We start from the raw sequence: 22,605 nt of genomic DNA on the forward strand, positions 1-22,605 counted from the left end.
AGTCAGTATTGTTTCTCTCCCCCTTGGACTCTCTCCAGCATGTGCAGAACAGCGACGCGCAACTATTTTTTCTTTCTCTTTCTTTTGCCAAACGTTGCAAGTCCACGGGTCACAAACTAATTAGATGACTTGTAGCTCGTCAGCCGCGACACCGTCCGAAACTGCGGGTTAGTCCTGTAACGTGCCGTGAGGAACCAAGGGAGCAGCCGCTGCTCTGGGGTCATACACAGAGGTCACCGCGGAGTCCATGGCATCTCGGAGGTCATGGATGATTTCCCTGTGATCGTCCTCTTGTTCGGTCATCCTCCCCAGGTGTCGGGATGACCTTTTTTTCGGAAACTGTAGACCAGGTGCTGGGTGGCGCCTTCACGAAAATACTCTGCATGTTTCCAAGATAAACTTGTGGTTAGACATGAGCGTTCCCCCGAGAACATCTCCAGCTCACAGCTCGTTGTCTTCTTGCTTCTTCTTTTGCAGAGCACATCCTGGAGGAAGCTGAAGAACATGGTCCACTGGTCACCGTTTGTGGTGTCCTTCAAAAAGCACTACCCATGGGTCCAACTCGCCGGACACGCAGGTAAGGAACATCTTCTGAGAGGTCAACTGTGAGCGAGGGACGGAAGGAAGTCTCTGCCCAACTTCTCATCCTAGGAACATAATCCTGGGGAGAGTCGCCACAGATCAGAAACCGAGTCCCACTTATCTGCCTGTAGGTAACTTCAAGGCCGGAGAATACGGGAAAATCCTGAAGAAGTTCTGTCAGTGCGAGCAGCAATGCTTAGAGTGGTTGAACCGAGACTCTCTGAGGCCGTTTGTCCCGGGGTATTTTGGAGTGGTGGAGAAGGAAGGAGAGACCTACAACCAGATGGAGGACCTTCTGTCAGAGTTTGACTCTCCTTCTATCATGGACTGTAAAATGGGTGTACGGTGAGTGATGTGTGAATTAGGTTCCCTTCTTCGGAGTTCTCCTGTGGGGGTCAGTTTACCCCCCCATAACCTCCGCCATGGTCTGTCTTCACACCGGCACTGCTTGGGGGTCAGGATATTTCTGCTTTCTTCTGAACATCTTCTTCTTCTTCTTCTTCTTCTGCAGGACATATCTAGAGGAGGAACTGGTCAAGGCTCGGGAGAAGCCCAAGCTCAGAAAGGACATGTATGAGAAGATGATCGCTGTAGACCCCGAGGCGCCGACAGAAGAGGAGCACAGACAGAGGGCCATCCTAAAGCCTAGATACATGCAATGGAGGGAGACCCTGAGCTCCACCGCCACCCTGGGCTTTAGAATAGAAGGAATCAAGGTGAGGAGAAGCACCTCTCGTCCTACCAGTCTGACACATCCAGTCTTTGTCCCTTTCAAGTCTTGGTTTTTCCAGATTTAACACAAACTCTCTGGAGATGTTATCGTGACCGGCTCAGGACTATTGTGCGTGGAACCAGTAAAACCTGTAAACCCCATGTCACCCGCTCGTTTCTTCTTGCAGAGAGCGGATGGGACGTGCGACACAAACTTCAAGAAGACCAAACACCGGGAGCAGGTGATGCGAGCGCTGGAGGACTTCGTGGACGGCAATAAGAACATTTTGGTGAGTATCGGGGGACGTCACCGGGGACCTCACGTTTTGGATTTTGCAGGACTTATAGGGGCAGACTTGATTTTTAAGACTTGATTCTGATTTAATTTGCACCATGAACCGTCTGTAATGAAGGGTTGGGGACACTTGGCCGTGGTCACTGTGAATAGCGCACCACGCAGGGGGTGGATTTCATGGACTGACCACAATGCCAAGGACAGGACTCTGAACGGTGTAGTGAAATATGACGCAAGGACTCCCATCTGTTTTTATGATTGCAGTCTAGCTGGGGAGAAGGGACTCCTTGCATCGTATGATGCTTGGATTTACGTCCTCTCTGCTTGGGTCATCCTGTGGAATGTTGCCAGTGCTCTGTATATCGGGGGAAACCACCGACAAAAATATTTTGGAATGAAAAGAGGTTTGTGGTTTAGTGGGGCAAAAATTCTGAAAACAAGACAAAATTTGTTCCGGTTGTAAAACTGAGCCAAGAAATAGGATGCAGACAGTTAGACTAGAAAGTCTTAAAGGGGTTTTCAAGGAATTCTAGAAAACGTCACATGTCCTGGTCGTATGTCCGTATTCGGTGTCGGCTTCTGTGTTCCAGCGGCTTCAGAACCTGCTGGAGCCACGGAAATTTTTTTTTTTTACCTGTGTGAAGATAATTTCTCATAAATGTAGTGATATGGTCCCTTAGAAACAAGACTGTGCCCTTGGATACGACCACCTCTGCTGGAGGGATTGCACAAAGAAACAAAAGGTTTTTGTATATGAAATGCCCGGGTGTCACTGCAGGTCCCACAGCCGTCCTGTGGTAATGATCCCTGAATCCTGGAGGTCAGGCAGGACTCAATAGCGCATGTCCTGCCAGAATGTGAGGTGGTCGTATCCAAGGAAGCCATCTGGTTTCTAAGGGACAACATGACTGCATTTATGAGAAATTATCTTCACACAGGAATATTTTTAAAATAACATCCAAATGAAGAAATGTTTACATATGGCAAATGAATTAAATGAAACGTGAATGTCCAGATGGGAAAACCCCTTTAATCCTATTGTCTGATAGTTGACATCTTACATTTTTGTTTGTTTTGATTACAGAAAAATTACTTAACGAGATTGAAAGATCTCCGCGTGGAACTGGAGAAGTCTGAGTTTTTCAAGCACCACGAGGTATCTATATAATAATGATAGCATAATAAGACCTAGTATTCTGTCATCATTGACTGGTGTGACGGCCATGGATTACTACGTGTATTGTCAGGCTCAGTCTGGAATAGTCTCTGGGTTTATGGAGAATGACATTCCGGAGTATAATCCCCATCAGATTGTAATCCGTATCCAGACTCCAGAGGTCATGTGATCTGCCTTGTCACATACACAGTACATGGCATGTAGATTTCTATACCCCTTGTACATTGTGTATGGGGCCTCCGGAGTCTCTTCTGATGGAGGAAATAATGATCGGACATGCTGCATTTCATATGTCCGATCCGGAGATGATCTTTCTTGGTTGGTTGGATGATTGTTTGGGGTCTGTAGCGGGTGGGCTGTCACGTTCGGAGCTCTAACCTCCCCCGTGTTCGTGTCTTTCTCCCCCCAGGTGGTCGGCAGCTCTTTACTTTTCGTCCACGACTCCTCGGAATTGGCCAAGGTTTGGATGATTGACTTTGGTAAAACCGTTCGGCTCCCAAACAAGCAAACACTAAACCACCGGGTGCCCTGGGTGGAGGGTAACCGGGAGGACGGCTACCTGTGGGGGCTCGACAACCTCATCCACATCTTCTCTGACCTGGTGCGAGACTAGGATCCGCGGCTCCCGACCTCCTCTCTACTTCAGTCTATGGGATTTTACGTTGTATTATAGACGGACGCCATTTTATTTATGCTTTTTGTAGCCTCCTAGAAACAGAACACTGGAAACTGTACAGGTAAAAGCCGGAGACAAGGCTCCTCCCGCTCTTTTATAATTTGTATATATATATTTTATTACTTCTTTACAAACTGATTTTATTCTATATTTTTATTTTTTTAAACGGTTCAGTTTTTAACCAGATGAAGCGTCAGATGGAGCAATAATATAATATAATGCACCGGCCACGTATCTTATAGCCAGACGTGAGGGAGGGGGGGGGCAGCTCTCATGTGCTGAGGTTTATGGGTCTGACCTGCAATACCAGACACTGCCACAGGCAGGAGTGGTGCTGTTTCAACTATATTTTGGGACAATCTGGTCCAGGTAATTCCCATTTTATAGAGCAATGAATATTACTAGAAGAAAGCCCCCACTTTGTAGTCATTAGGGGGTCTGATGGTAAAGATAAAGGGGCTGCACTAGTGTCCCCCAATAAAGCTGCTGTGTGGAAAACTGAAGTGCAGCCCCATCAAAAAGAATAGGATCAGGTGCAGGTCTATCCACAGCTGGGGGGGGTCCGAGTACCACTGTATGGGGGGGGGGGGGTCTCAGAGATTAGACCTTCACCAGTTATAAAGTGATGGCACAACCTAGTGCCAAATCGGAAGAGCCCTTAAAGGGGTTTACCCACAAAGAAAAGTTATGCCCTACCCACAGTCCTGAGACCCCCGCAGATCGCTAAAACGAGGGGTCCGACCGACCCCTCATTGCTCCATCAGAGTAATGGAGCAGACGGCCGCGCATGACCCTTCCGCACCATTAATCTCTACGGAACCGCTGGAAATTGCTGAGGGCGGCGCTCACCGCTCTCCGTCCGCTCCATAGAGATTAATGGAGCAGAAGGGTCCGCCGGGCCCCTCGTTTTAGCAATTTGCGGGAGAGTCTCAGCACTAAGACCCCCACTGATCAGCAAGTGATCCCGAGGATAGGCCCTAACTTTCCTTCGTGGGAAAACCCCTTCAAGGTTGCGTCATACAATCATTTATTCATCTGGTTGGATAATGGACAAACATCTTCCTACAGACATTACTGGAACCTATTTAAAGGGGTTGTCCATTTTCAGCAAATAATTGATATCGTCTCTGCTTGCTGTCACGCTATAGGAAGCTTCATTGTTTATCTGTGGATAAACACCGGTCCCTGGTCATGTGATGTCACACAGGTGCACGGCTCATTATATGCTCTGATTATTATATGTGCACCTGTGTGACCTCACATGATCCGGGATCGGTGTTTATCCACAAGAAGTAAACCTATAAACTTCCTATAGAATGACAGCAAGCAGAGATCTAGAAAATGGTGAGGAATTGATACAGAAAGTCTATTGGAAAACTGTATAACTTTGCTGAAAGTGGACAATCCCTTTAAGGGAAGAGATAACTATGTGCACTGTAGTCTTGTAGAGTTACTGCAGCTACAAATACGTGAGATATTTGTGTATATGATGTATATAAGAACAGCGCCATCCCTGTCTGCAGATTGCACATGGTATTGCACCTTGGCTCCGATCCGAGGATGCAAATCTGCAATGCCGGGCCAAAATCCATAGAACATTGTGAATTCGGCTTCCGCTAACCAGAAGGTGCCGGTGTATGTGGCTAAACCAAGTGTCCTTCAAGGGAGATCGACTGGAATGGGGATAACAATCTGACTAGTGAGGGTCCTACAATCACAAGATTGGAACCCCCAGCCATCCGGAGAATGGGGCTCCTGGTCCCACTTCTAGATGGAGCGGTATGTGGAGCATGCGCCCATTCTCTGGAATGCTGGGGGTCCCAATAAAGTGATTGTAGGACCCTCACTGGTCAGATTGTTATCCCCTAGAGCAGCTCTGACCCATTTGTGTACAATGGGGGGGAGGGGAGTAAATGGACCTGCAGAGTGCAGCCCCTCTCACGGCACATAGGAGACCCCCCCCAAGCCTATGGACTACGCGGCCGGACGTATAGGTTGTGCATCCCGTGGCTCGTGGAGAACTACAAGTACCTGCATGCCTGGCAGTATTGTGTGACTTGTAGTTCCTCTCCAGCACCAGGCGCTGCCATGTCATACAGAGCTATAACATGGATACAGACTGAAATGTTTCGGGTTCCCGGGTTTGACTAGAAGAATTTTTTTTTTTTTTTTTTTGGTTCCTTTTTAGCCGAAATGAGTTATTTTTACACGATTCCTGTACAATATCTGGAATATGGTTTTTATAATAAACGTGACCTTTGAAAAGGAAGTGGATCTGATGTCATGAAATGTTCTGCTTCTCTATGGAGGGGAACAAACAGGAAGCCCAGAGTACAACCCAAAATAGCTTCCCCCTAACCGCTGCAAGGGTCAGCAATGTACAGCACTCCACGTGTGGTGATACTACAACTCCCAATGTGTCCCATCATGCTGGGAGTTGTATGCAGGCTGAACTAACATACCTACCTACCTACCTACCTACAGCACAGCGGCCTCTTTAGGGGGATAAAACCTGGTGACAAATTCTCTTTAAACTCCCAACCCCCCGGTCAGGTATTAGAATTCCCTCTTTTATGTGAAATCTTATTTACCTTTAAAAAAAAAATCCTCTCCAAAGTTGTGCAAATAAGCAGAGAAGAGTCATATTTTATCTGAGACGAGTCAAGTTGAGAGGCTGCAGGGGGAGTGTCCCTTCAGAAGCAATTCTATAGCACCTAGAAACATGCTGCTGGTGTCATATTAAAGATAAGAATCCCAACTGTCAGATCGGGTCTATGGTTCCTCAGAACTACATAGACGCAGGAAAAGTAATAGGCGGGATCTGGATTATTTTGTGCTGAGCCAACTACTACTTTACTTGTCCATCTCCTGTTCTGTAGCTTTCAGAACCACCAGCCGGATGTGATCTGAAAGATGATACCAAATGCATGTCAGAAGTGACGCTCCTCCTGCAGCCTCTAAACTTGACTCATCTCAGGCAAAACATGACTCTTCTCAGCTCATTTTCATACGCCCCATTTATCTATAAAAATCCAATCCAAAATTATGTGAAAATGGTAAAACGTGACTCTTCGTTGCTCATCTTTCAGATCGCATCAGTTTTGTGTCTCTGTGATTTGCAGAAGGTTTCTAGGTGCTATAGATGGAGGTATCTGAAGTGACCCGGCCCTACAGCCTCTAAACCGGACTCATCTGGTGCAATTATGACTCTTCTCTGCTCATTTTCACATGATTTTTTTTTTTTTTTTGTATAGACAAACGGGAAAGATTTCAAATAAAAAGGGAATTCTAGAAAGGACATTTCATCCCTTGTATATGGGGTCTGGTAATTTAGTAGGTTAGACCCTGCTAATAGTTTCCTGTAAAGGGCATCGACCACCAGGTATGATGACTATATGCAAATGAGCCAGAAGGGGCTCCAGGGTTCATAGGTGTTAAAGGACATCTACCAGGATGAAGGATTGTAAACCCAGCACACTGACATACTGGTGTGTGCCCCCTCCTGCAGGATCTGCTCTTCACTTTAGCTTTTTATGCCCTGGCTTTAAAATATATGCAGATGAATCTGTGGGGCTCCAGACACCATAAGAGTTAATGGAGCCTGGAGCCCCTTGGGCTCATTTGCATAATTTTAAATCTTTTTTTTTTCCCTATAAAACCAGGCCATAAGGAGCTTAAAGAATAACAGATCGTGCCAGAGGATGCACACACCAGTATGTCAGTGTGCTTGGTTTACAATCCTTCATCCTGGTGGTAGATTTCCTTTTAATGTAGTCTGGAGCCCCTCAGGCTCATTTGCATACAGTAATTCATCCTGGTCATAGAGGACTTAACTCCCATAGAAGTGAATGGAGGGAAGGTTTGTCCTGTTATCTGCAGATCTCTGCAGCTATGGAATAAACAGATGTCACCGCCCCTTTAAGAAAAAAAAGCAGCTGGGAACTACCTCTGAGATGCATCGGCTGCAGTGAATGTGGGTGACGGGGTGGGGGTCACCTGTAGGTGAGCGGCTCTTTCACAACACGACAGACGCCGTTATAACATCGGAAACGTGATATTTTTGGAGTTTCCCCGTCATTTCCAGGCCGGGACTTTCCCTACTCTCTGTTATTATAACGGGTCAGAAGTGGCCGAATCTCTAGACTCCGTGGCTGCAGGTAAGTGATGAATCCTCGTGGACAGAGGTGACCGCAAGGAACCTTCCTATACATCTAACCACGTGACCACAATGACCAATCACGGCTCTTCTAGGGAAAGTCTCGCAGGTAACACGGACACAGATCAGAAAGATTGATCCAGGATGCAAAAATCAGGATACAACGAAAATAACCGAAAACCATCGTGAGAAACCCGGGACGTCGGGGTGTGATCGCACGTGGAGATAACGAATCACAACAGCCGAGAAGAGATTTGTCTAATTCCATTGCATTTACAGAATGCACACATTAACCCTCATCGATCCGGAGCCCTGGACTGTGGTGTCGCCTTATATTCGTTATCCATGGCCTCATTCCATAAATCACCTTTTCAAATTATGTTAATGAGCCTGAGGAGGGTGTTACCAGAGCTCCTCTGTGCAGCAGCTTCACAGGCTGTTACATGGTCTCTCCCTTCCACCTCAGTCTGCCTTCTGTAATCTCACAGGAGAAGGCGGGGGGAGCAGCTTTGATACAAACGTTTGTGTCGTCATGGTAACAGACTACAAACAAACACTGCGTTACTATTTATCCCCATTTCTTGCTAATTTAGCACCACTCCTCCTCTACTCTACGTTGCGTTTTGAAACGCATAACAACAGCCGAGATGAGGTGATTTGCCGAAGTACATTACTGTTAACATTTGTGTTAACAAACACAAACAAAAATTGTAAACGCAGGCATTGACATCACATTTACACTGCGTTTTGTTAATGCAAATGTTAACAGTAATGTAATTGGGCAGATCGCCTCATCTCAGCGGTTGTAATGCGTTTCAAAACGTAACAAGTGACCGCGCCCTAACAGGTTGTCGATTATGTGCTCTTCACACGACAGGAACAGGTGTCTCCATGGTAACAGACTACAAGCAAACACTGTGTAGTCGGATGTTGCCATCTGATTTAGCGCCACATTTCCTCTCCTCACCTTCCAGGTGATGTGTAACCCGCGTGCGTCACACTACACGGACAGGACGCAGCGACCAACATCCGGGGGTTTATTTGGTTTTTATGAATAAACATTTTGTTTCGGGCCGTGAAGCTTCTATGACACACGGCACCACTCACTTAAAGGGATTGATCATCACATTCCGTATGGTGGGGTCTAACCCCCTCGATCCCTCCATTGATCAGCTGTAGGGGGCGACCTCTTATCTGTTACTACTTACCTCTCCTAAGAATGTGATAACAGATCCTGGAATATCCCTTTAAGCCGGCGCTGCCAAAGTCTCTATAGATAAAACAGTTAATCAGTTACGGTCTCTATACATTCTCTGAGTGTCTTAGCAGCAGGATCTTTCCGCAGAGCCCGGCTTGTACGCCCCCTGCAGGCAGCACGTAGTCATTGCCGTCGCAGCTTCTCTTGGGATCCAGGTGCTGGAGTTGGTTATTGCTGCGGCTCAGACACTCGTATCCCCACAGCTGGTAGCGGAGGCTCTTCCCCTGCTTAGCGATGAGGTAGGTTTCTTCTATGTCCCCCGTGTTGATGCTCAGGGGGCTGAGCGGCGGCTGGAAGAGATTTGGGACTTCCGGATCAGGATCATAAGAGCCGCTCCGCATTCCCAGCAGAACCCCTGAGAATAGAGAAGAACAGCGGCCATGGGATCAGGTCATAAATTATCACCAAGTGTCAGAATCCTGATGAAATGGACTCCACTAATACAGAAGTGAGAACTTCTCAGCCGCACTCACTGCTACCCGACCTCCTGCACCAATCATCTGCTCAGTTATGGAAACACTTAGACTGACTGTCCAAACCAAGGCCTGACAGGCTGCGTGTGGCCCATAAGAACAGCTTTGTGCATCCTCCTCTGGGCTGTACGTGGAGATGAATGTGGCTGCACTTTATGTACATGCTCAGTAATGAAGCTTCTCCGGTACAGATCAGAGGATAAGGAACTGGCAGGGAAAGCCTGTACTCATCCCAGCACTGCTAGAGGGACCAGGAAAACAGTCAGCCGGTGACCGTTGTGGTGGAGCTGGAGTAAGAGAAGGCTACACAGCACCTGGTGTGTGTTTTATTGGATTGTAGGGAACAATAAACAACCCCCCAAATATTCATAGGGATCCGCAACCTCTGGCTGCAGCTGTGGTCACACAACAACTTCCAGCATGAACACATTCTTAGTTGTTCTCTGAACTCTACATGCAAGTTGCTGGGAATTGTATCCGCAGGATAAGGAATAACAAGCTGATCCATGAGGAACCGCCTGCTGGGACCCCCACCAAACAAGAATAGGGGTCCCTTTCTTATTAGTAGGTGAAGATGCCTAAGCGTCTGTGTCCTGCCCCATTCAATAGTATGAGAGTGTTAGAATTTGCAAAACACAGCGCCTGGTTATCTCTTGCACCTCCAGTCACAGTTTCAGTTAGTAGTGTAGATACCAGAGCGCTGTGCTCTGCAATTTCAGACATTCCTATACTACTGAATTCTCCAGATTGCTGGAGATCTACTTCTCCTGATTGGATCCTGTGGAAAGGGGAAAACTCAATACAACCCATTTAAGGTTTCCAACTTCTTTCACTTGCTGTGGTGACCTGCCATTCCAGTCCGCTCTCATTTTGCCGGATCGGAGACCAAATAGCCAATCCGGCAGAATGACGGCTGTTTCAAAAGTTATGGTTGAACCCTTAAAATAAATTAATGACCCATCCTATAACAAAGTCCCCACCTGAAACCACTGCCCAGTGCGCCCGGTGCCCGTTCTTCTGGCATGGTTCATGATTGAAGTCTTCATCGTATCTGCACCGGCTGTTAAGTAGTTAAATACACAAATCTGCAGCCACTTATCGCAGGGTCCATCCCTGCACGTGCGCTGCTGCTGCCACCAAGTGGCCATTAAGGAGAAGGCAACTTATTTCTACACTTCATGGAAAAGGAGGAGTTTCCCTTCAGTGCACAGGACTAGAGGAATCATCTATAGGACACTGTAATGTATAGGACACTGTAATGTATAGGACACTGTAATGTATAGGACACTGTAATGTATAGGATACGGGATGAGAACGGGAAGCCCCGCTGTCAGGTGACGCAGGATTCGCTCTCGGTTCTCTCCTTCCATTCCTCCTGTCAGTAGTTCACAGCGACAGCCGAAAACTTCCTCTGCGAGGAGGGACATGTTATCCGCTAGAAGAGAGAGGTCACACAAATCTGTCACAACCATCGGAGGCGCCAATTCTGTGATCACTGGAAGATCTGCAAAGAGAAGACAAATCCCCAATCCTGCGGGAAAATCTCCTTAAAGGGAACCTGTCACCGGATTTTATCCCTCAGGTAAAGTCTGAAATTTCCTTTCATGTGAAATCTAACAATAAAAAAAATCTCATCCAAAGTCACATGACAAGGAGCAGAGAAGAGTCAGATTTGCTTGAGATGAGTCACATTTACATATTAGTTCAATAAAGTTTACCAACAGTTAGCGGGGACGTGAGGATTATCTCTAAAAAGAACTATTCTCACGTCCCTTACATCCACCTACCACCGGACCTACCTTTATAGGTACAATCGTGGTGGTAGGTGCCCTTTAAGAGTAGATTGTAGAGGAGAGAGTTTAGTGAGTGGAAGATGATTAGTAGGGAGCAATCGGAGGGGCAATTAGCAGGGGCATCACTCACCTGAGAACATTTCCCCGTGGATGGTGAATCCTCTGGACGACGCCACTTGTACAATGAGATCCAGTGTCACCTCCTGTTGGGCGCTCAGTGTCCCCCCGGCCATCCACAGGGCGACCAGCCCGCACCTACAGGACAGTGTATGGATCAGGGTACTATGGGGGGTTACTGGTTACTCGCTGGAGGGGTCTCCGTGTACTCAATGCTAATTTCTAGTCATCTATACAGACCCCCCCCCCGTAGGGGGAGGGGGGGGGATGGGGGGTAAGACACAAACTGGACTCAGGAGGTAAAAAAATAGCTCCAATATCTGAAGGCATATAGGGGGCAACATCTCATCCGTAGGGGAGTCAGAGCCACAATCCAGCCCCGCAGCTCCCCTTCCACCTGCTCATGAGGTTTCCATTCACTGACAGCCAACACAGGTCTTGTACACATCAAGGAACAGATGCACAAGTTGTAGATGCGTCTCTTGTAAGTGACTTACTGCGGCCCCTCCTGTATAAGGGACGGGATGTGCTGGTTATACAGAAGCCACTTCAGATCTTCCCCCAATCTGAAATACAACAAATTGTAATGAATCAGCGAACACTCGGCCGCACATCACACGTCTCCCCCTAGCACTGGGGCACATCACACGTCTCCCCCTAGCACTGGGGCACATCACTGCAGCCATACATCACATCACACGTCTCCCCCTAGCACTGGGGCCCATCACACGTCTCCCCCTAGCACTGGGGCACATCACTGCAGCCATACATCACATCACACGTCTCCCCCTAGCACTGGGGCACATCACTGCAGCCGTACATCTCATCACACGTCTCCCCCTAGCACTGGGACACATCACTGCGGCCGTACATCACATCACACATCTCCCCCTAGCACTGGGGCACATCACACGTCTCCCCCTAGCACTGGGGCACATCACTGCAGCCATACATCACATCACACGTCTCCCCCTAGCACTGGGGCACATCACTGCAGCCGTACATCACATCACACGTCTCCCCCTAGCACTGGGGCACATCACTGCAGCCGTACATCACATCACACGTCTCCCCCTAGCACTGGGGCACATCACTGCAGCCGTACATCACATCACACGTCTCCCCCTAGCACTGGGACACATCACTGCAGCCGTACATCACATCACACGTCTCCCCCTAGCACTGGGACACATCACTGCAGCCGTACATCACATCACACGTCTCCCCCTAGCACTGGGGCACATCACTGCAGCCGTACATCACATCACACGTCTCCCCCTAGCACTGGGGCACATCACTGCGGCCGTACATCACATCACACGTCTCCCCCTAGCACTGGAGCACATCACTGCAGCCGTACATCACATCACACGTCTCCCCCTAGCACTGGGGCACATCACTGCAGCCGTACATCACATCACACGTCTCCCCCTAGCACTGGGGCACATCACTGCAGCCGTACATCACATCACACGTCTCCCCCTAGCACTGGAGCACATCACTGCAGCCGTACATCACATCACACGTCTCCCCCTAGCACTGGGGCACATCACTGCAGCCGTACATCACATCACACGTCTCCCCCTAGCACTGGGGCACATCACTGCAGCCGTACATCACATCACACGTCTCCCCCTAGCACTGGGGCACATCACTGCAGCCATACATCACATCACACGTCTCCCCCTAGCACTGGGGCACATCACTGCAGCCATACATCACATCACACGTCTCCCCCTAGCACTGGGGCACATCACTGCAGCCGTACATCACATCACACGTCTCCCCCTAGCACTGGGACACATCACTGCGGCCGCACATCACATCACACGTCTCCCCCTAGCACTGGGACACATCACTGCGGCCGTACATCACATCACACGTCTCCCCCTAGCACTGGGGCACATCACTGCAGCCGTACATCACATCACACGTCTCCCCCTAGCACTGGGACACATCACTGCAGCCGTACATCACATCACACGTCTCCTCCTAGCACTGGGGCACATCACTGCAGCCGTACATCACATCACACGTCTCCCCCTAGCACTGGGACACATCACTGCAGCCGTACATCACATCACACGTCTCCCCCTAGCACTGGGACACATCACTGCGGCCGTACATCACATCACACGTCTCCCCCTAGCACTGGGGCACATCACTGCAGCCGTACATCACACGTCTCCCCCTAGCACTGGGGCACATCACTGCGGCCGTACATCACATCACACGTCTCCCCCTAGCACTGGGGCACATCACTGCAGCCATACATCACATCACACGTCTCCCCCTAGCACTGGGGCACATCACTGCAGCCGTACATCACATCACACGTCTCCCCCTAGCACTGGGGCACATCACTGCAGCCGTACATCACATCACACGTCTCCTCCTAGCACTGGGGCACATCACTGCAGCCGTACATCACATCACACGTCTCCCCCTAGCACTGGGGCACATCACTGCAGCCGTACATCACATCACACGTCTCCCCCTAGCACTGGGGCACATCACATCACACGTCTCCCCCTAGCACTGGGGCACATCACACGTCTCCCCCTAGCACTGGGGCACATCACTGCAGCCGTACATCACATCACACGTCTCCCCCTAGCACTGGGGCACATCACTGCAGCCATACATCACACGTCTCCCCCTAGCACTGGGGCACATCACACGTCTCCCCCTAGCACTGGGGCACATCACTGCAGCCGTACATCACATCACACGTCTCCCCCTAGCACTGGGGCACATCACTGCAGCCGCACATCACATCACACGTCTCCCCCTAGCACTGGGACACATCACTGCAGCCGTACATCACATCACACGTCTCCCCCTAGCACTGGGGCACATCACTGCAGCCGTACATCACATCACACGTCTCCCCCTAGCACTGGGGCACATCACTGCAGCCATACATCACATCACACGTCTCCCCCTAGCACTGGGGCACATCACTGCAGCCATACATCACATCACACGTCTCCCCCTAGCACTGGGGCACATCACTGCAGCCATACATCACATCACACGTCTCCCCCTAGCACTGGGGCACATCACTGCAGCCATACATCACATCACACGTCTCCCCCTAGCACTGGGACACATCACTGCAGCCGCACATCACATCACACGTCTCCCCCTAGCACTGGGGCACATCACTGCAGCCATACATCACATCACACGTCTCCCCCTAGCACTGGGGCACATCACTGCAGCCATACATCACATCACACGTCTCCCCCTAGCACTGGGACACATCACACGTCTCCCCCTAGCACTGGGGCACATCACTGCGGCCGTACATCACATCACACGTCTCCCCCTAGCACTGGGGCACATCACTGCAGCCATACATCACATCACACGTCTCCCCCTAGCACTGGGGCACATCACTGCAGCCGTACATCACATCACACGTCTCCCCCTAGCACTGGGGCACATCACTGCAGCCATACATCACATCACACGTCTCCCCCTAGCACTGGGGCACATCACATCACACGTCTCCCCCTAGCACTGGGGCACATCACTGCGGCCGTACATCACATCACACGTCTCCCCCTAGCACTGGGGCACATCACTGCAGCCGTACATCACATCACACGTCTCCCCCTAGCAATGGGGCACATCACTGCAGCCGTACATCACATCACACGTCTCCCCCTAGCACTGGGGCACATCACTGCAGCCGTACATCACATCACACGTCTCCCCCTAGCAATGGGGCACATCACTGCAGCCGTACATCACATCACACGTCTCCCCCTAGCACTGGGGCACATCACTGCGGCCGTACATCACATCACACGTCTCCCCCTAGCACTGGGGCACATCACTGCAGCCATACATCACATCACACGTCTCCCCCTAGCAATGGGGCACATCACTGCAGCCGTACATCACATCACACGTCTCCCCCTAGCACTGGGGCACATCACTGCGGCCGTACATCACATCACACGTCTCCCCCTAGCAATGGGGCACATCACTGCAGCCGTACATCACATCACACGTCTCCCCCTAGCACTGGGACACATCACTGCAGCCATACATCACATCACACGTCTCCCCCTAGCACTGGGGCACATCACTGCAGCCATACATCACATCACACGTCTCCCCCTAGCAATGGGGCACATCACTGCAGCCGTACATCACATCACACGTCTCCCCCTAGCACTGGGGCACATCACTGCAGCCGTACATCACATCACACGTCTCCCCCTAGCACTGGGACACATCACTGCAGCCATACATCACATCACACGTCTCCCCCTAGCACTGGGACACATCACTGCAGCCGTACATCACATCACACGTCTCCCCCCAGCACTGGGGCACATCACTGCAGCCATACATCACATCACACGTCTCCCCCTAGCACTGGGGCACATCACTGCGGCCGTACATCACATCACACGTCTCCCCCTAGCACTGGGGCACATCACTGCAGCCGTACATCTCATCACACGTCTCCCCCTAGCACTGGGGCACATCACTGCAGCCATACATCACATCACACGTCTCCCCCTAGCACTGGGGCACATCACTGCAGCCGTACATCTCATCACACGTCTCCCCCTAGCACTGGGGCACATCACTGCAGCCATACATCACATCACACGTCTCCCCCTAGCACTGGGGCACATCACTGCAGCCGTACATCACATCACACGTCTCCCCCTAGCACTGGAGCACATCACTGCGGCCGTACATCACATCACACGTCTCCCCCTAGCACTGGGACACATCACTGCAGCCGTACATCACACGTCTCCCCCTAGCACTGGGGCACATCACTGCGGCCGTACATCACATCACACGTCTCCCCCTAGCACTGGGACACATCACTGCAGCCATACATCACATCACACGTCTCCCCCTAGCACTGGGGCACATCACTGCAGCCGTACATCACATCACACGTCTCCCCCTAGCACTGGGGCACATCACTGCAGCCGTACATCACATCACACGTCTCCCCCTAGCACTGGGACACATCACTGCAGCCGTACATCACATCACACGTCTCCCCCTAGCACTGGGACACATCACTGCAGCCGTACATCACATCACACGTCTCCCCCTAGCACTGGGGCACATCACTGCAGCCGTACATCACATCACACGTCTCCCCCTAGCACTGGGGCACATCACACGTCTCCCCCTAGCACTGGGGCACATCACTGCAGCCATACATCACATCACACGTCTCCCCCTAGCACTGGGGCACATCACACGTCTCCCCCTAGCACTGGGGCACATCACTGCAGCCGTACATCACATCACACGTCTCCCCCTAGCACTGGGACACATCACTGCAGCCGTACATCACATCACACGTCTCCCCCTAGCACTGGGGCACATCACTGCAGCCGTACATCACATCACACGTCTCCCCCTAGCACTGGGGCACATCACTGCGGCCGTACATCACATCACACGTCTCCCCCTAGCACTGGGGCACATCACTGCAGCCGTACATCACATCACACGTCTCCCCCTAGCACTGGGGCACATCACTGCAGCCGTACATCACATCACACGTCTCCCCCTAGCACTGGGACACATCACTGCAGCCGTACATCACATCACACGTCTCCCCCTAGCACTGGGGCACATCACTGCAGCCATACATCACATCACACGTCTCCCCCTAGCACTGGGGCACATCACTGCAGCCGTACATCACACGTCTCCCCCTAGCACTGGGGCACATCACTGCAGCCGTACATCACATCACACGTCTCCCCCTAGCACTGGGGCACATCACTGCGGCCGTACATCACATCACACGTCTCCCCCTAGCACTGGGGCACATCACTGCGGCCGTACATCACATCACACGTCTCCCCCTAGCACTGGGGCACATCACTGCAGCCGTACATCACATCACACGTCTCCCCCTAGCACTGGAGCACATCACTGCGGCCGTACATCACATCACACGTCTCCCCCTAGCACTGGGACACATCACTGCAGCCGTACATCACACGTCTCCCCCTAGCACTGGGGCACATCACTGCGGCCGTACATCACATCACACGTCTCCCCCTAGCACTGGGACACATCACTGCAGCCATACATCACATCACACGTCTCCCCCTAGCACTGGGGCACATCACTGCAGCCGTACATCACATCACACGTCTCCCCCTAGCACTGGGGCACATCACTGCAGCCGTACATCACATCACACGTCTCCCCCTAGCACTGGGACACATCACTGCAGCCGTACATCACATCACACGTCTCCCCCTAGCACTGGGACACATCACTGCAGCCGTACATCACATCACACGTCTCCCCCTAGCACTGGGGCACATCACTGCAGCCGTACATCACATCACACGTCTCCCCCTAGCACTGGGGCACATCACACGTCTCCCCCTAGCACTGGGGCACATCACTGCAGCCATACATCACATCACACGTCTCCCCCTAGCACTGGGGCACATCACACGTCTCCCCCTAGCACTGGGGCACATCACTGCAGCCGTACATCACATCACACGTCTCCCCCTAGCACTGGGACACATCACTGCAGCCGTACATCACATCACACGTCTCCCCCTAGCACTGGGGCACATCACTGCAGCCGTACATCACATCACACGTCTCCCCCTAGCACTGGGGCACATCACTGCGGCCGTACATCACATCACACGTCTCCCCCTAGCACTGGGGCACATCACTGCAGCCGTACATCACATCACACGTCTCCCCCTAGCACTGGGGCACATCACTGCAGCCGTACATCACATCACACGTCTCCCCCTAGCACTGGGACACATCACTGCAGCCGTACATCACATCACACGTCTCCCCCTAGCACTGGGGCACATCACTGCAGCCATACATCACATCACACGTCTCCCCCTAGCACTGGGGCACATCACTGCAGCCGTACATCACACGTCTCCCCCTAGCACTGGGGCACATCACTGCAGCCGTACATCACATCACACGTCTCCCCCTAGCACTGGGACACATCACTGCAGCCGTACATCACATCACACGTCTCCCCCTAGCACTGGGGCACATCACTGCAGCCGCACATCACATCACACGTCTCCCCCTAGCACTGGGGCACATCACTGCAGCCGTACATCACATCACACGTCTCCCCCTAGCACTGGGACACATCACTGCAGCCGTACATCACATCACACGTCTCCCCCTAGCACTGGGGCACATCACTGCAGCCGCACATCACATCACACGTCTCCCCCTAGCACTGGGACACATCACTGCAGCCGCACATCACATCACACGTCTCCCCCTAGCACTGGGGCACATCACTGCAGCCGTACATCACATCACACGTCTCCCCCTAGCACTGGGGCACATCACTGCAGCCGTACATCACACGTCTCCCCCTAGCACTGGGGCACATCACTGCAGCCGTACATCACATCACACGTCTCCCCCTAGCACTGGGGCACATCACTGCAGCCGTACATCACATCACACGTCTCCCCCTAGCACTGGGGCACATCACTGCAGCCGTACATCACATCACACGTCTCCCCCTAGCACTGGGGCACATCACTGCGGCCGTACATCACATCACACGTCTCCCCCTAGCACTGGGGCACATCACTGCGGCCGTACATCACATCACACGTCTCCCCCTAGCACTGGGCACATCACTGCAGCCATACATCACATCACACGTCTCCCCCTAGCACTGGGGCACATCACTGCAGCCGTACATCACATCACACGTCTCCCCCTAGCACTGGGCACATCACTGCAGCCATACATCACATCACACGTCTCCCCCTAGCACTGGGGCACATCACTGCGGCCGTACATCACATCACACGTCTCCCCCTAGCACTGGGCACATCACTGCAGCCATACATCACATCACACGTCTCCCCCTAGCACTGGGGCCCATCACTGCAGCCGTACATCACATCACACGTCTCCCCCTAGCACTGGGGCACATCACTGCAGCCGTACATCACATCACACGTCTCCCCCTAGCACTGGGGCACATCACTGCGGCCGTACATCACATCACACGTCTCCCCCTAGCACTGGGGCACATCACTGCAGCCGCACATCACATCACACGTCTCCCCCTAGCACTGGGACACATCACTGCAGCCGCACATCACATCACACGTCTCCCCCTAGCACTGGGGCACATCACTGCAGCCGTACATCACATCACACGTCTCCCCCTAGCACTGGGGCACATCACTGCAGCCGTACATCACATCACACGTCTCCCCCTAGCACTGGGGCACATCACTGCAGCCGCACATCACATCACACGTCTCCCCCTAGCACTGGGACACATCACTGCAGCCGCACATCACATCACACGTCTCCCCCTAGCACTGGGGCACATCACTGCAGCCGTACATCACATCACACGTCTCCCCCTAGCACTGGGACACATCACTGCAGCCGTACATCACATCACACGTCTCCCCCTAGCACTGGGGCACATCACTGCAGCCGTACATCACATCACACGTCTCCCCCTAGCACTGGGGCACATCACTGCAGCCGTACATCACATCACACGTCTCCCCCTAGCACTGGGGCACATCACTGCGGCCGTACATCACATCACACGTCTCCCCCTAGCACTGGGGCACATCACTGCGGCCGTACATCACATCACACGTCTCCCCCTAGCACTGGGGCACATCACTGCGGCCGTACATCACATCACACGTCTCCCCCTAGCACTGGAGCACATCACTGCAGCCGTACATCACATCACACGTCTCCCCCTAGCACTGGGGCACATCACTGCAGCCGTACATCACATCACACGTCTCCCCCTAGCACTGGGGCACATCACTGCGGCCGTACATCACATCACACGTCTCCCCCTAGCACTGGGGCACATCACTGCAGCCGTACATCACATCACACGTCTCCCCCTAGCACTGGGGCACATCACTGCAGCCATACATCACATCACACGTCTCCCCCTAGCACTGGGGCACATCACTGCAGCCGTACATCACATCACACGTCTCCCCCTAGCACTGGGGCACATCACTGCGGCCGTACATCACATCACACGTCTCCCCCTAGCACTGGGGCACATCACTGCAGCCGTACATCACATCACACGTCTCCCCCTAGCACTGGGGCACATCACACGTCTCCCCCTAGCACTGGGGCACATCACACGTCTCCCCCTAGCACTGGGGCACATCACACGTCTCCCCCTAGCACTGGGGCACATCACACGTCTCCCCCTAGCACTGGGGCACATCACACGTCTCCCCCTAGCACTGGGGCACATCACACGTCTCCCCCTAGCACTGGGGCACATCACTGCAGCCGTACATCACACGTCTCCCCCTAGCACTGGGACACATCACTGCAGCCGTACATCACATCACACGTCTCCCCCTAGCACTGGGGCACATCACTGCAGCCGTACATCACATCACACGTCTCCCCCTAGCACTGGGACACATCACTGCAGCCGTACATCACATCACACGTCTCCCCCTAGCACTGGGACACATCACTGCAGCCGTACATCACATCACATGTCTCCCCCTAGCACTGGGGCACATCACTGCAGCCGCACATCACATCACACGTCTCCCCCTAGCACTGGGACACATCACTGCAGCCGCACATCACATCACACGTCTCCCCCTAGCACTGGGACACATCACTGCAGCCGCACATCACATCACACGTCTCCCCCTAGCACTGGGGCACATCACACGTCTCCCCCTAGCACTGGGGCACATCACTGCAGCCGTACATCACATCACACGTCTCCCCCTAGCACTGGGGCACATCACTGCAGCCGTACATCACATCACACGTCTCCCCCTAGCACTGGGGCACATCACTGCAGCCATACATCACATCACACGTCTCCCCCTAGCACTGGGGCACATCACTGCAGCCGTACATCACATCACACGTCTCCCCCTAGCACTGGGGCACATCACTGCGGCCGTACATCACATCACACGTCTCCCCCTAGCACTGGGGCACATCACTGCAGCCGTACATCACATCACACGTCTCCCCCTAGCACTGGGGCACATCACACGTCTCCCCCTAGCACTGGGGCACATCACACGTCTCCCCCTAGCACTGGGGCACATCACACGTCTCCCCCTAGCACTGGGGCACATCACACGTCTCCCCCTAGCACTGGGGCACATCACACGTCTCCCCCTAGCACTGGGGCACATCACACGTCTCCCCCTAGCACTGGGGCACATCACTGCAGCCGTACATCACACGTCTCCCCCTAGCACTGGGACACATCACTGCAGCCGTACATCACATCACACGTCTCCCCCTAGCACTGGGGCACATCACTGCAGCCATACATCACATCACACGTCTCCCCCTAGCACCGGGGCACATCACTGCAGCCGTACATCACACGTCTCCCCCTAGCACTGGGGCACATCACTGCAGCCGTACATCACATCACACGTCTCCCCCTAGCACTGGGGCACATCACTGCAGCCGTACATCACATCACACGTCTCCCCCTAGCACTGGGACACATCACTGCAGCCGTACATCACACGTCTCCCCCTAGCACTGGGGCACATCACTGCAGCCATACATCACATCACACGTCTCCCCCTAGCACTGGGGCACATCACTGCAGCCATACATCACATCACACGTCTCCCCCTAGCACTGGGGCACATCACTGCAGCCATACATCACATCACACGTCTCCCCCTAGCACTGGGGCACATCACTGCAGCCATACATCACATCACACGTCTCCCCCTAGCACTGGGGCACATCACTGCAGCCGTACATCACATCACACGTCGCCCCCTAGCACTGGGGCACATCACTGCAGCCGTACATCACATCACACGTCTCCTCCTAGCACTGGGGCACATCACTGCAGCCGTACATCACATCACACGTCTCCCCCTAGCACTGGGGCACATCACTGCAGCCGTACATCACACGTCTCCCCCTAGCACTGGGACACATCACTGCAGCCGTACATCACATCACACGTCTCCCCCTAGCACTGGGGCACATCACTGCAGCCGTACATCACATCACACGTCTCCCCCTAGCACTGGGGCACATCACTGCAGCCGTACATCACATCACACGTCTCCCCCTAGCACTGGGGCACATCACTGCGGCCATACATCACATCACACGTCTCCCCCTAGCACTGGGGCACATCACTGCAGCCGTACATCACATCACACGTCTCCCCCTAGCACTGGGGCACATCACTGCAGCCGTACATCACATCACACGTCTCCCCCTAGCACTGGGGCACATCACTGCAGCCGTACATCACACGTCTCCCCCTAGCACTGGGACACATCACTGCAGCCGTACATCACATCACACGTCTCCCCC

The 22,605-nt window shown here is 52.8% G+C and overlaps 2 protein-coding genes across 6 annotated transcripts in view; one reads left to right on the top strand and one right to left on the bottom strand.

Annotated features, from left to right (window-relative positions):
- LOC140076862 (inositol-trisphosphate 3-kinase C-like) overlaps window positions 1-5,710 on the top strand; it is a 54,741-nt gene extending 49,031 nt beyond the window's left edge. Inside the window, exons 3-8 of the mRNA XM_072123619.1 lie at window positions 478-577; window positions 714-927; window positions 1,094-1,298; window positions 1,482-1,583; window positions 2,673-2,744; window positions 3,175-5,710. Of these exons, the coding sequence (XP_071979720.1) occupies window positions 478-577; window positions 714-927; window positions 1,094-1,298; window positions 1,482-1,583; window positions 2,673-2,744; window positions 3,175-3,378 (897 nt within the window). The 3' untranslated portion in view covers window positions 3,379-5,710. The remainder of the gene's footprint in view (window positions 1-477; window positions 578-713; window positions 928-1,093; window positions 1,299-1,481; window positions 1,584-2,672; window positions 2,745-3,174) is intronic.
- Window positions 5,711-8,620: 2,910 nt separating this feature from the next.
- Window positions 8,621-22,605, bottom strand: part of LOC140076519 (actin maturation protease-like) — a 96,397-nt gene continuing 82,412 nt past the window's right edge. For 4 of the 5 annotated variants that reach the window (XM_072123073.1, XM_072123076.1, XM_072123074.1 and 1 more), the window contains exons 3-7: window positions 11,736-11,804; window positions 11,252-11,376; window positions 10,634-10,832; window positions 10,309-10,379; window positions 8,621-9,210 (exon numbers count right to left, since the gene is read on the bottom strand). In XM_072123073.1, coding sequence (XP_071979174.1) covers window positions 8,900-9,210; window positions 10,309-10,379; window positions 10,634-10,832; window positions 11,252-11,376; window positions 11,736-11,804 — 775 coding nt within the window. In that variant the 3' untranslated portion in view covers window positions 8,621-8,899. The remainder of the gene's footprint in view (window positions 9,211-10,308; window positions 10,380-10,633; window positions 10,833-11,251; window positions 11,377-11,735; window positions 11,805-22,605) is intronic. The other variant, XM_072123077.1, reaches the window with a different exon arrangement.

The sequence above is a fragment of the Engystomops pustulosus genome, chromosome 9 (assembly GCF_040894005.1).
Source record: "Engystomops pustulosus chromosome 9, aEngPut4.maternal, whole genome shotgun sequence".
NCBI classification, from domain to species: Eukaryota; Metazoa; Chordata; class Amphibia; order Anura; family Leptodactylidae; genus Engystomops; species Engystomops pustulosus.